General features: G+C 38.8%; 1 protein-coding gene across 7 annotated transcripts in view; it reads right to left on the bottom strand.

Annotated features, from left to right (window-relative positions):
* The window catches only part of IFT81 (intraflagellar transport 81), a 151,964-nt gene that overhangs the window by 28,424 nt on the left and 109,305 nt on the right, over positions 1–14,235 (bottom strand). For 6 of the 7 annotated variants that reach the window (XR_010108964.1, XM_055096120.2, XM_055096119.2 and 3 more), the window contains 2 exons: positions 12,389–12,517; positions 10,730–10,819 (listed from right to left, as the gene is read on the bottom strand). Coding sequence is in view for 6 of the 7 variants with exons in the window: in XM_055096120.2 (XP_054952095.1) it covers positions 10,730–10,819; positions 12,389–12,517 (219 nt within the window). In the remaining variant the exon portion in view is untranslated. Of the gene's footprint in view, positions 1–10,729; positions 10,847–12,388; positions 12,518–14,235 lie in introns of those variants that run through there. The other variant, XM_008957907.3, reaches the window with a different exon arrangement.

The following is a 14,235-nucleotide window of genomic DNA, read 5'->3' as shown; positions in this document are numbered from 1 at the left end:
TAGTAAGAACAGTTAGGTGGAAGATGAACAAGGAGAAGACAGTATTTAAAAAAAAAGGAACACTATGTATAAAGGATTGAAAGCTACAGAGAACAAGAATAATTAAGAAACTTATAAGTAGTTTACTATGCTGGTTTATTTATTTCTTTTTTTGTTTGTTTGTTTGTTTGAGACGGAGTCTCACTCTACTGCCTAGGCTGGAGTGCAATGGTGCGATCTTGGCTCACTACAATCTCCGCCTCCTGGGTTCAAGCGATTCTCCTGCCTCAGACTCCAAAGTAGCTGGGATTACAGGCATGTGCCACCATGCCTGGCTAATTTTTATATTTTTAGTAGAGATGGGGTTTCACTATGTTGGTCAGGCTGGTCTTGAACTCCTGATCTCAGGTGATCCACCTACCTCGGCCTCCCAAAGTGCTGGGATTACAAGCGTGAGCCACCGCGCCCAGCCTATGCTGGTTTATTTCTGGGAAATGGTGAGGGGAGGCTGAAGACCTAGGCAGGGGCTTAATTAGAAGAACTTCGTAAAACATTCTAGGGTGTTTGAAATGTACCACTGACAATAACTAAATCTCAAAACGGCACCTCAAAAGAGATATTAATACCACCATATAATGCTTGGAGAAAGTTCAGGGAGACCAAGTACCTTGCCAAAGATTATACTGCTAAGAAAAGGTGGAGTCTGCTGGGCATGGTGGCTCATACCTGTAATTGAAGCACTTTGGGAGGCCCAGGTGGGCGGATCATGAGGTCAAGAGATTGAGACCATCCTGGCCAACATGGTAAAACCCCATCTCTACTAAAAATACAAAAAAATTAGCTGGGCATGGTGGCACGTGCCTGTAGTTCCAGCTACTCAGGAGGCTGAGGCAGGAGAATCACTTGAACCTGGGAGGTGGAGGTTGCAGTGAGCCGAGATCACACCACTGCACTCCAGCCTGGCGACAGAGTGAGACTCCATCTCAAAAAAAAAAAAAAAGGTGGAATCACAATTTGAATTCAGGTTAAGCAGTTTCTTTATTGCAAGGGGGCAGGGAGGAAATTTAAATTTTGTTTTCTTTAAGTTGTTTCAAAGTTTCTTCTAATGTAGTATTTTGAATGGGATAATTTGAAAATCTCCTGCTACAAACACCTAGAAATGCTAAAAGTACAGTCATGCATGGGATGATGTTTCAGTCACAACGGACCACATATATGATGGCAGTCCCATATGATTATAATGGAGCTGAAAAAATCCTTTCACCTTAGTGATATCATAGGCATCATAATGCCATAGTGCAACAAATTACTCATGTGTTTGTGGTGATGCTGGTGTAAACCAATCTACTGTCAGTTGTATAGAAGTATAGCAATACAATTATGTACTGTATATAATACTTGATGATAATAAACCACTATGTTACTGGTTTATGTATTTACTATGCTATATTTTTTATTGTTATTTTAGAGTGTACTGCTTTTACTTATAAAAAGTAAACTGTGAAACAGCCTCAGGCAAGTCCTTCAGGAGGCATCCAGAAGAAGGCATTGTTACAGGAGATGACATCTTCATGTGTGTTATTGCTCTTGAAGACCTTTCAGTGGGACAAGATGTTTCAAGGTGGAAGACAGTGATATTGATTACCCTGACGCTGTGTAGGCCTAGGTGTGTGTCTTAGTTTTTAACAAAAAAGTTTAAAAAGTGAAAAAAGCCTGGGTGTGGTGGCACAATCTTGTAATTCCAGCACTGTGGGAGGCCAAGGCGGGTGGATCGCTTGAGCCCAGGTGTTTGAGACAAGCACAGGCAACATAACAAGCCCTACCTCTACAAAATAAATAAATAAATAAATAAATAAATAAATAAATAAATAAATAAATAAAAATTAGCCAGACTTGGTGGTATGTGGCTGTGGTCCCAGCTACTCCTTAGGCTGAAGTGAGAGAGCTGCTTGAGGCCGGGAGGTTGAGGCTGCAGTGAGCCATGATGGTGCCACTGCACTCAGCCTGGGCGACAAGAGCAAGACCCTGTCTCAAAAAAAAACAAAAAACAAAAATTTTTCACCTTTTTTTTTTTTTGGAGACAGAGCTTTCTCTTGTCGCCCAGGCTGAAATGCAATGGTACGATCTTGGCTCACTACAACCTCTGCCTCCCGGGTTCAAGCGATTCTCCTGCCTCAGCTTCCCAAGTAGCTGGGAGTACAGACATGTGCCACCATGCCCAGATAATTTCGTATTTTTAGTAGAGACAAGGTTTCACCATGTTGGCCAGGATGGTCTTGAACTCCTGACTTCAGGTGATCTGCTCGCCTTGGCCTCCCAAAGTGCTGGGATTACAGGCATGAGCCACTGCACCTGGCCAAAAAAATTTTTTAAATAGAAAAAAGCATATAAAAGAAGGATATAAAGAAATAAAATATTTTCATACCACTATACAATGTGCTTGTGTTTTAAGCTGTTATTACAAAAAAGTCAATTTTTTTTTTTAATTAGAAGTTTATAAAGTAAGAAAAGTTTTTTAAATTTTTTTCAAGACAGAGTCTTGCTCTGTCGCCCAGGCTGGAGTGCAGTGGCGGGATCTCGGCTCACCGCAACCTCCGCCTCCCAGGTTCAAGCAATTCTCCTGCCTCAACCTCCCGAGTAGCTGGGATTACAGGCATGTGCCACCACACCCAGCTAATTTTTTTGTGTTTTTAGTAGAGATGGGGTTTCACTATGTTGTCCAGGCTGGTCTGGAACTCCTGACCTCGTCACCCGCCTGCCTCAGCCTCCCAAAGTGTTGGGATTACAAGTGTGAGCCACTGTGCCCGGCCAAGAAAGCTACGGTAAGCTAAGGTTACTTTATTTTTTTAAAAAAATATTTTACATAAATTTAGAGTAGCCTAAGTGTACACTGTTTCCAAAGTCTATCATAGTGTACAGTAATGTCCTAGACCTTCACATTCACTTACCACTCACTCATTGACTCAACCAGAGAAACTTCCAGTCCTGCAAGCTCCATTCATGGTAAGTTCCCTATAAAGGCATACCATTTTAAATCTTTTATACCATAATTTTACTGTACCTTTTCTATGTTTAGATGGGTGTAGATACACAAATACTTACCATTGTGTAACAAGTGCCTACAGTATTCAGTATAGTCACATGCTGTACAGGTTTGTAGCCTAGGAGCAATATATCTACCATATAGCCTAGATATGAATAGGCTATACCATCTAGGTTTGTGTAAGTACACTCTATGGTGTTTGCACAATGATGAAATCACTCAATTATGCATTTCTTAGAACGTATCCTCATAATTAAGTGATGCATGCCTGCATCTACAAATGCTTGGTAAGATACAGCAACATCCTTTCAGATCCCAAGCTGAACTGAACTCTCAAAGAAATAAAAGAAATTAACAGGACCAAAAAGAAAGGGTAACATTATGGCTACCCTTGGTGAAAGGAATTGGGATGGTCAGTCTTGGTAACACAGTGATTTTAATGTTCAGGCAGAGCAGATGCAAAGCCTTGGGTCTATGCAGAGTAGGAAGTTAGAACTGAGGACCCCATAGTAAATCTTAAGTTGTTTTCAACTTGTGAACCTGTGAGTAAAGGGTTAACACCATCCCGAGAATGACCTTGGTTTCATGACCGTGGTTTCCTGCTGCACGGTTTCCTTAGAAACAGGATAGTTAGCACAGATGAGTAATGTGTATGCTGCCTTTGTTGTGTGGGACTGCATCTGGGCTGGGGTCACTAGTACAGAATAAAAGATTGCTGGAAGAAAGGGGATGTAGCTTCTATGTATCAAAGTGACCTTACAGACACCCAAGGCTCTCAAAGGTGAAGGTCACATCCAAAGTGGGAAAAGGGGCTGCAGAGCCTACGTACTTAGGTAGCTGCTGGTCTCTCGAGACGAAGGTGCTACAGTTGATAAAATCCTTTTTTTGGTTGCAAGTCTTATGGTCAAACGGATCACTATGCAGCTGTGACAGTGATCATAGCTGTCCTCAGGCAGCTTTGGAGTTTGAATTTACCCTATCTACATGGTCTAGGAACTTCCAAGCTGAGAAATTAACTCAATATTAGCTCCAAGTTTGTGATATTTCTAAAACAGAAAAACTGAAAAACCACTGTAGAGGTGTACATCCTCCATCCTGGCTGCCAGGATTCAAGAGACAAAGCTCTGTTAATGAAAGCTCACAGTCCCAAAGTATAAAACATGTAAGGGAAAAATCAATTCATTAGGAGTGAGAATCAGAAGATATAAATAACAGGACCATACCTAAAGGAACTTTGGATACTAGAAATAAGCCAACTAAATAAGTATATTTAAAATAATAAAAACTATAAAGGGGGAACTGAAAACAAAAGATTACAAAAAGTGAGGCCAGGTGCGGTGGCTCATGCCTATAATCCCAGCACTTCGGGAGGCGGAGGTGGCCAGATCACTTGAGGTCAGGAGTTTGAGACCATCCTGGCCAACATGGTGAAAACCTGTCCCTACAAAAAGTACAAAAATTAGCCAGGCGTGGTGCGCATGCCTGTAGTCCCAGCTACTCAAGAAGCTGAGGCAGAAGAATGGCTTGAACCTGGGACACGGAGGTTGCAGTGAGCTGAGACTGCAACACTGCACTCCAGCCTGGGCGAAGAGCAAGACTCTGTCTCAAGAAAAAAAAAAGAAAGAAAGAAAGAAAAAGTGAGAAAAAATAAAAATGAAAAAGACAGTCATTGAAATTAAAAATTAAGTGGATGAAATAAACAATATTAGACACCTCTGAGGAAATAAAAGAATGAACTAAAACACAGAGCTGAAGAAATTATCTAGAATTCAACACAGAGAGACAAAAATATGAAAGTGAGATTAAGTAACAGGGAACAGAATAAATATCTCTAACATATCTCTAGTATGAGTAGCTGGAAAACAGACCGCAAAAAATGGGAGAGAAAATATCTGAAAGTATTATGTAGACTTTTTCCAGAATTCATGGAAGACACAAAACACAAATTCAGAAAAGTAAATAAAACTAAATATACACTCAAAACATGGTACTGAAATCTGGACAACACCAAAGAAAAAGATAAAAATATGAAAACCAGTTATAGGGAAGATATTACCTAAAAATAAATGATAAACTGATAGCCGACCCTTCAACAAAATAAAAGAAAGCATGAAAATATTTTTTTTCTGACCAAGCCATTATTTAAAAGAAGAAAAAAAAAAGATGGCTTACTTACTGTAATGATTCTTTACTGCGAACACTAAACACACACATACGCGCACACTCACAAAACAAGGAAATTGTATTTCAGGAAAAAGAAAACTGAATCCAGAAATAAGGAGTAAAATACAAGCAGTGATGGTGAAAACTGCTAAATATATAGGTAAATCTAAACAGGAAATGATTATATAAAGTTGTAATTATAATACAACCACCGTAACAACTACTTTTAGAGATGTACAAATAAAGAAATAAGGGCTGGGCACGGTGGCTCATGCCTGTAATCCCAGTACTTTGGGAGGCTGAGGCGGGCAGATCACCTGAGGTCAGGAGTTCGAGACCAGCCTGACCAACATGGAGAAACCCCATCTCTACTAAAAATACAAAATTAGCCGGGTGTGGTGGTGCATGCCTATAATCTCAGGTACTCGGGAGGCTGAGGCAGGAGAATTGCTTGAACCCAGGAGGCGGAAGTTGCGGTGAGCCAAGGTTGCGCCATTGCACTCCAGCCTGGGCAACAAGAGCGAAACTCCATCTCAATAAATAAATAAACAAAACAAACAAATAAATAAAAAAAATACCAGAGGATAACAATGCACATGTAAGGTAGAAGAGGGTGTCAAATTATTCTAAGGTTCCTGTATTGTGGAGATGTTAACAACTTTAGACTTTGTTAAGTGAGGAATATATATATATATATATATATATATATATGACAAAAACCTAAGAATAAATAATATCAGAATAGAAGATAAAAAAACAGAAAAAAGGGAAAAAAGAGAAAAGAAAACAGGATTGGTACAATGGATGGTTAAAAAAAAAAAAGCAAAGAGAAAACACAGTAAATAATAGGATGTACAAAATAGAAAAAAATTCAAATGCTTCAAAAATTAGAGTAAACATAAATGAGATTAAACTTACCACTTAAAAGACAGATTCTCAAACTGGATGTAAGAAACTACACCCACACAAAATCTATCTATCTATCTATCTATCTATCTATCTATCTATCTATCTATCTATCTACTTATCTACCCACTCACCTATCTATCTATCTACGTAGAGTGCAGGTCTTGCTCTTTCACCCAGGCTGGATGCAGTGGTGCTATCACGTCTCACTGCAACCTCGAACTCCTGGGCTCCAGCTATCCTTCTGCCTCAGCCTCCCAATAGCTAAGACTATAGGTGTGTGCTCCCATGCTCAGCTAATTTTTTTACTTTTTGTAGAGATGGAGTCTTGCTATGTTGCCGAGGCTGGTATTGAAATCCTGGGCTCAAGAGTCTCCTAACTCAGCCTCCCAAAGTGCTAGGATTACAGTCATGAGCAACTGCTGCCTGGCCCTACATGCTATTTATGAGACATACATAAGACAAAAATAAGGACATAGGAAGCTGAAAGCAAACAGAAATAAGAAGCAATACTCATCATAAGAAAGCTGGCATATACGCTTTAATAGTAGACAAAATAATACTCTAAGGCAAAAACCATTATGTACCATAACAAGGAATAAAGTTTAAAAATAAAGACAGAACATAAAATTCAACAGGAAGTTTTTTTCCTTCTTTCTTTTTTTAAAGACAAGGTTTCACTGTGTTGTGCAGGCTGGTCTCGAACTCCTAGGCTCAAGTCATCCTCTTGCCTTGGCCCCCTGAGTAGCTAGGACTATAAGCATGTGCTATTACCCTGGGCTGGTTTTTGTTTTTTAACCAGGAAGATTTTGTTTGTTTTCTCTTTTTTTGAGACGGAGTCTCGCTCTGTCACCCAGGATGGAGCACAGTGGCATAATCTCAGCTCACTGCAACCTCCGCCTCCCAGGTTCAAGCGATTCTGCCACCTCAGCCTCCCGAGTAGCTGGGACTACAGGTGTGTGCCACCATAGCTGGCTAATTTTTGTATTTTTTGGTAGAGACAGAGTTTCGCCATGTTGGCCAGGCTAGTCTCGAACTCCTGACCTCAAGTGATCCACCCGCCTTCGCCTCCCAAAGTGCTAGGATTACAGGCATGAACCACCACACCTGGTCTGTCTTGGTTTTTTGCTGTAATAAAATACATATAACAAAATTTGCCATTTTAACCATTTTTTAAGTGCGCAATTCAGTTGGCATTAAGCACATTCATAATGTTGGGCAACCATTACCACCATCCATCTACATAACTCTTTTCATCTGAAAAAGTTTCCGTGAAACATTTTACCCATTCACTAGGAAGTTTAGAACACCGCTTTTATAAGCCTGATCTGATGAACACAGGGAGAACCCTGTACTCAACAACTGGAAAATAGACATTCTTTTCAAGATCGAGTTACCAAAAAAATTAAGTTGGCCTCAGATCTCTCCATAGCTACATTTAACCCTAGAAGATTGTCGAGCTACACTTAAAAAAAATCCTCAAGGAAAGAAAGCATGATCTAATAGTCAAACGGCTGTTGAAATGTTTAGGCAATAAACTAGAACATGCAAGAACTCATCAGGGAATATTGTTCTTATGAGTCTTTTTGGAGGACTCAACTAGAGGACAAGTTCCAGGCAATCAAAAGAGAAGTGAGACAAAGGGCAGTCAGTGAATTGGTAATGAGCGCTGGATCTAATAATTACAGGTCTAGAGCTGAAAACCAAAGCGAGAAGTAGGGTAACAGAGGAGAATGTAAATGTTATATGCAGTGACAAGATAGAAATGATACAACAAAGCCTTCAGGAAGAAGAAAGGGAAAAGAAGGTGGAAGGCAGAGTAAGTAAGCTGGTTTCCTCATTTTTTTAATTGCTAGAGGTGGGTGGGGGAATGTCAAAGAATATCATTTAAAGCTAACAAGTCATACTATAAGTGTATTCAAGGTATAACGGCAAACACTAAGACAATACAATCTACTAAAATCAGGTGCTAGAGGAGAGGGAAGGAAGGGAGGAGGAACAAGAAATATATCAATTTCATGACTTCTCACAGTGGGGATTAATAGATGCCATCTAAAGAAATAAATAATGAATAGTAGAGTTAAAAGGCTAAAACTAAACCATAAGCCAGAACACACACATATGAGGGAGAGAAGTCAGGGGATGAGTGAGGAGGGGAAAAAGGAGGAGAAGGAGATTTTTTACAGGCTTTAAAATTGAAAGCCAAACATAAAGTAATACCACCCAAACCAAATGTATCTGCATATTAATAAATATATAAATTTACCTATTAAAATAAACCTTTCAGATGATATGACACAGCAAAACCTAATTCAAGATCTATTCAAGAGTCACATCAGAAACAAAATACTTTTTTTAAAAGTGGAAAGTATACGGTGGGCAAAAAAAGTACAGCAACCAAATGTTAAAAGAAAAGAAAGCAGATAATTTGATCTTGGTATCAGTCACGGTTGATTTCAGTCCTCCCACCTCCTGAAAAAAGCTTTTGTTTTTAGAAAGTAGAACAGAAGTGTGGAGAACAAATTTAAGGTAGTTATTAAAAAATTATCTGTTCATTAATTATCAGAAAATTTCTGGAAAATACATATGGAGCTGTTAAGTCATGTGCTGGGGATGCTGAAAGAAATAATTTTTATTCTTTTCCTTAAATAACTCTGTATAGCTTTAATTATTGCTAAGAACATGATTTTACTTTTATATGAAAAAGTAATCAATAAATAATAGATATTTCATTGAAAATAAAAATTATCAGATTGCATACTCTAAAATATAAACAGGGTGGGTGTGGTGGCTCACGCCTATAATCCCAGCATTTTGGAAGCCTGAGGTGGGAGGACTGCTTGAGCCCAGGAGTTCGAGACTAGCCTGGCAACAGCAGACCCCATCTCTACTTAAAAAAATTAAATGAATAAAAAAAAATGAATATTTCAGTTTTTTCCTACATATAAGCAATTATATATAATTATTCCATTTAATTACATATAATTTATAGAACTGCTCCTAAGAAAATAAACATAAAACTTTTCAAAATGCTATTCTAATTCTAGATGACTATAATAGATCTAGATAAATATAAGTTAGACATCTTTCATTGTTGATATGGTTTGGATCTCTGTCCCTGCCCAAATCTCACGTCAAACTGTTACCTCCAATGTTGGAGGTGGGGCCTGGTGGGAGGTGATTGGATCGTGGGGGTGAAATTCTCATGAACGGTTTAGCACCATTCTCTTGGTGCTGTTTTCATGATAGTGAGTGAGTTCTCATAAGATCTCGTTGTTTAAAAGTGTGAGGCCCCTCCTCCCACCCCCTTGCTGCTCTAGCCATGTGATATGCCTGCTCTCTCTTTGCCTTCTGCCATGATTGTAAGCTTCCTGAGGCCTCCCTAGAAGGTGAGTAGATGCCTGCATCATGCTTCCTGTATAGCCTGTAGAACCATGAGCCAATTAAGACTTTTTTCTTTAGAAATTACTTAGTCTCAGGTATTTATTTACAGCAATGAGAGAAAAGACTAATCCAGTTGTGATGCTCTAATATTCAAACAGCTGTTAATATTCAAATTTAGAAAAAATGCAAGTATCACACAAAGGAAATATATTAACACTTCCCTGTAAAATTTCCTAATAGTTCAGGGTTGTCCATTAAAGTAAGTTACGTATTTTTAAGTATTCCTGCTCTTTGAAAGTGTCATAATGTATTTTTGTAGTTTCAAGTATTAAACATAGTTAAACAAGTTAAAAATATAGTATTAAAAATAGAGAACAGTGAATGTCAAATGGTGGAGGCTGCCTGATCTGGATTTGTAGAGGGCATTTACCTTCTGACAATTTATCTTTAAAGCAGTGGTTAGAACTAGTTTCCAAGTAATGGTATTTCATCACTTCTCATAATCTATCATAGTTTGCTGTGCACCGTGCCTCCTAGCAGTGCAAGTTCATTAATCTAAAGTTAACTTGTCACCACTTGTGGGCAGACTCTGAGCTTTTACCTGGACACAGAAGAATGTGACTTCATATTTATAGCTTTAAGGTCCATATGATTTAAAGAAAAAATCTCCTCTGGCTGAATTTGTGCGTTTCAGCTTAAACTGCTTTTTCTCCGTCTCCTCTGCCTCCAATTATTTATGGCTAAATAAGCAGCATAAATTAAACAAAAACCCTTGCAGGTCATTTTTGGGGGGAGGGGTGGGAGACAGGGTCTCACTCTGTCACCCAAGCTGGAGTACAGTGGCATGATCATGGCTCACTGCAATCCTGACCTTCTGGGTTCAAGCAATCCTCCCACCTCAGCATCCCGAGAATCTGGGGCTACAGGTGCATGCCACCAAGCTCAGCTGATTTTTTAATTTTTTGTAGAGACAAGGTCTCGTTAGCCAGGCTGGTCTCGAATTCCTGGGCTCAAGTGATCATCCTCCTGTCTCAACCTCCCAAAGTGCTGGGATTACAGGCATAAGCCACCACACCTGGCCTGTATGTCATGTTTTAATTCTCTTTTGAAGAATTGTATCAATAATGTAATAATGATAATTTGTTTTCTATATTACCCAAGTAAAATATTCAGGGTTCTAACTAGCACATGTGAATAAGATAGAATACTAAAAGTATCATAAAATCAAATTACTTGATAAAATCAAAAACTTACTTGATATTTTTGACGCAACTGTCGTAGCTCTTTTATAACTGAGGCAAGAGCTGACTTCTTTTCAGATACCAATGAATACAGTTTTTTCACCTGTTATTTGAACAAAAAGTATAACACCTAAAAAAGAATTCAAAAAAAGAAAAATACTACATGCATAAAGATATTAATTTCAGTGTTAAATGTAAGAGCAAAAAACTGCAAATTACTTCAGTCCCAAACAACAGAGAAGTGCTTTAGAAAATCCTGATTCCTCAGCAAGATGGAATACTATACTATTTAATCATTCAAAACGTCAGTTCTCAAGACTGTAAACCATTACAGGAAAATCTTTATAATTTAACATTGAATAAATATATTAAAAAATTGCCCTATACAACTATAATCATGATTTATTATTTATGTAGGCATATAAAATATACATAAATATAGATGGAGTGATATTCAAAATACTACAGTATAGTCCAAATAGCATAAGTAATGATCCATCAGAATGGACACCAATCAGAGAGATGAATGGGGTCTTTTTTTTTTTTTTGAGACAGAGTCTTGCTTGGTTGCCCAGGCTGAAGTGCAATGGTGTGATCTCAGCTCACTGCAACCTCTGCTTCCCAGGTTAAAGTGATTCTCATGCCTCAGCCTCCTGAGAAGCTGGAACTACAGGAGTGCGACACCACGCCCGGCTGATTTTTGTATTTTTAGTAGAGACGGGATTTCACCACGTTGGCCAGGCTGGTCTCGAACTCCTGACCTCAAGTGATCCTCCCGCCTCGGCCTCCCAAAGTGCTGGGATTACAGGTGTGAGCCACCGTGCCTGGCCTGAACAGGGTCTTACATGCTAACCTTTTTAGGAGTTAGATTGTGATGAGATCCAGAGGGTTCTGGGGGAATGGCCAATGTGGACAAGACAACTGGAGGGGGGTACTCTGAGGGTTTGGGGCGGCTATTTACCAACAAGTAATATAAGACATCAACATTTTAATGCCTGGTGAAAGTGTACTAGTGCACCTCTGATTGAATACGAGTCCTGAAAATGGAAAGATTCTAAGAACATACACAACAATGAAATAATTCTATTAGGGTGGTATGATCTGGGAAAATTTATTTTTCTTCTTAAATATTTCTTTAATGTTATATAACTTTTGCACATTAAAAAAACAGAAAATGCATAAACTATTAGAATTTGAACAACCTTACTAGAATGAAAAAAATTCAAAAGAGATTGATAAAGACAGATGAGACCGGGTGCAGTGGCTCACGCCTGTAATCCCAGCACTTTGGGAGGCTGAGGCAGGTGGATCACTTGAGGTCGGGAGGTAGAGACCAGCCTGCCCAACATGGTGAAACCCTGTCTCTACTAAAAATACAAAAATTAGCCGGGCATGGTGGCACACACCTGTAGTCCCAGCTACTTGGGAGGCTGAGGCATGAGAATCACTTGAACCCCAGAGGTGGATGTTACAGTGAGCCAAATTCATGCCACTGCACTCTAGCCTGGGCAATAGAGTGAGACTCTGCCTCAAAAAAGAAAAAAAAAAAAAAGATGAAAGAATGTAATGTGCAGAAATTAACAGGTGAATGTTTCACTGAAAATAAAACTAACACAAAACACCTGCCTTCTAGCTACACAATAAAAGAAAATTTAAATAAAAGTATCATCACCATTTCAGACATATCATCCAATGTTCGTCCTTTCATTTCATCAACTTCACTCTTCAGTGCAGATACTCTTTCTAGCTCTTCTTGGGTGTAACTATATCCAGATATACCCTTTTTCTCCTCCATAGTTTGCTATAAGTAAAAAATAAAAAGGCCACAAAATATGTCAAAATCTTGCTGGCTCCCATAAGAAATGTACAAATTTCATACATAACAAAAAATTGTAAATAGAATTAATTAGTTTAGAATCCTAAAGGACAATCTTCATTGACTTCAATTATTATTTCATTCAATTACATGCCTTTGTATATTATAAACCTATGGTATCTTCAGGTACATAGGAAGTATTTCTAATCGTAGACTTTATAATAATGTTATGTACTCAGCACAGAACCTAAAACATAGGGTACATTCAATAAACATTTGATGAAAGAATGAATTCTCAAATGATATGTTCACTCATCCAATATTTATTATATATGTAAATGTGCCAATCACAGTTCTAGGCACCAGGTATACGGCAGTGAATAGAACAGGAAAAAAAAAATCCCTTCCCTCACAGAGCTTACTACTAGTGGGAATAAATAAGCAATATGTAAATAAGTAAATAAATAAATATAGTATAACCAGAAGGTGGTTAGAGAAGATGATCCAGAGAAGATGATCCTGAGAAGATGACATCTGAGCAAAGCCCCGTAGGAAGTGAGGGAATCAGCAAGTACAAAAGCTGGGAGCAAACTTGACCAGTTCAAGAAACAGTAAGGAGGTGCAGTGAGAATAAGGTGGGGATGAAGGAGGGGTTACATGGGGTTCAGCTGGTTTGCTAGGTCTCAGTGTACATCTATTGTCCCTTGCACTCTCAAAAAGTATCCTACTTTAGATAATAAGTTGTGTCGTTATCTTATTTTTAAGCTGATGAAAGAGCTTTGTTTTCTTTAAAATGAGATAAGCAGCTGTTGAAAGGTTCAGAGTTAGGGCAATTTTAAAATGATCACTTTAACACCTGTGCTGAGATCAGGCTAGGTAGGAGCAGGGAGGCCAATTAGAAGACCGTCTCAATAGTTCAAGTTAAAGAAAATGGTAGCATGAATCAGGGTGGTGGTGACAGAAATAATGAGAAATGGTTCTGTGTATATTTTGAAGGCAGATCAAACAAGATAATGTGACAAATTAGATGTAGGGATGTGAACGCAAGTAAAGGATAAAGAATGAGTTCAAGGTTTCTGACTTGAGAGACTAACAGGATGAAGTTTCCATTTGTTGAGAGGAAGAAGAATGGGGAAGACTAGTTTAAGGAGGTGGTGCAGATCAGAAGTTTATTTTTGGACATGTTAAAAATTTGAAATATATATTAGATATCCAAATGGAGAGGTCAAGATGTTATATGTGTAAGACTGGAATTAGGCCAGGTGTGGTGGCTCGCGCCTGTAATCCCACTACTTTGGGAGGCTGAGGCAGGTGGATCCCCTAAGGTCAGGAGTTTGAGACCAGACTGGCCAACATGGTGAAACCTTGTCTCTACTAAAAATACAAAAATTAGCCAGATGTGTTGGTGGGCACCTGTAATCCCAGCTACTTGGGAGGCTGAGGCAGGAGAATCACTTGAACCTGGGAGGTGGAGGTTGCAGTGAGCCGAGACTGCACCACTGCACTCCGGTCTGGGCAACAGAGTGAGACTCTGTCTCAAAAAATAAATAAATAAATAAATAAATAAATAAAATTTTAAAAAGGACTAGAATTAGGGGAGAAATCTAGGCTGGAGATATAAATTGGTGAGTTGTCACAATATAAGAGGGGGCCTTTACAACCATGAGACGGGATAAGATCACCAAGGAAGTGAAGATAGAAAG

This window comes from Pan paniscus, chromosome 10 (assembly GCF_029289425.2).
Source record: "Pan paniscus chromosome 10, NHGRI_mPanPan1-v2.0_pri, whole genome shotgun sequence".
In the NCBI taxonomy this organism is placed as follows: Eukaryota; Metazoa; Chordata; class Mammalia; order Primates; family Hominidae; genus Pan; species Pan paniscus.
Note: the sequence above shows the minus strand (reverse complement) of the source record. Positions and strands in the feature narration are given on the sequence as shown.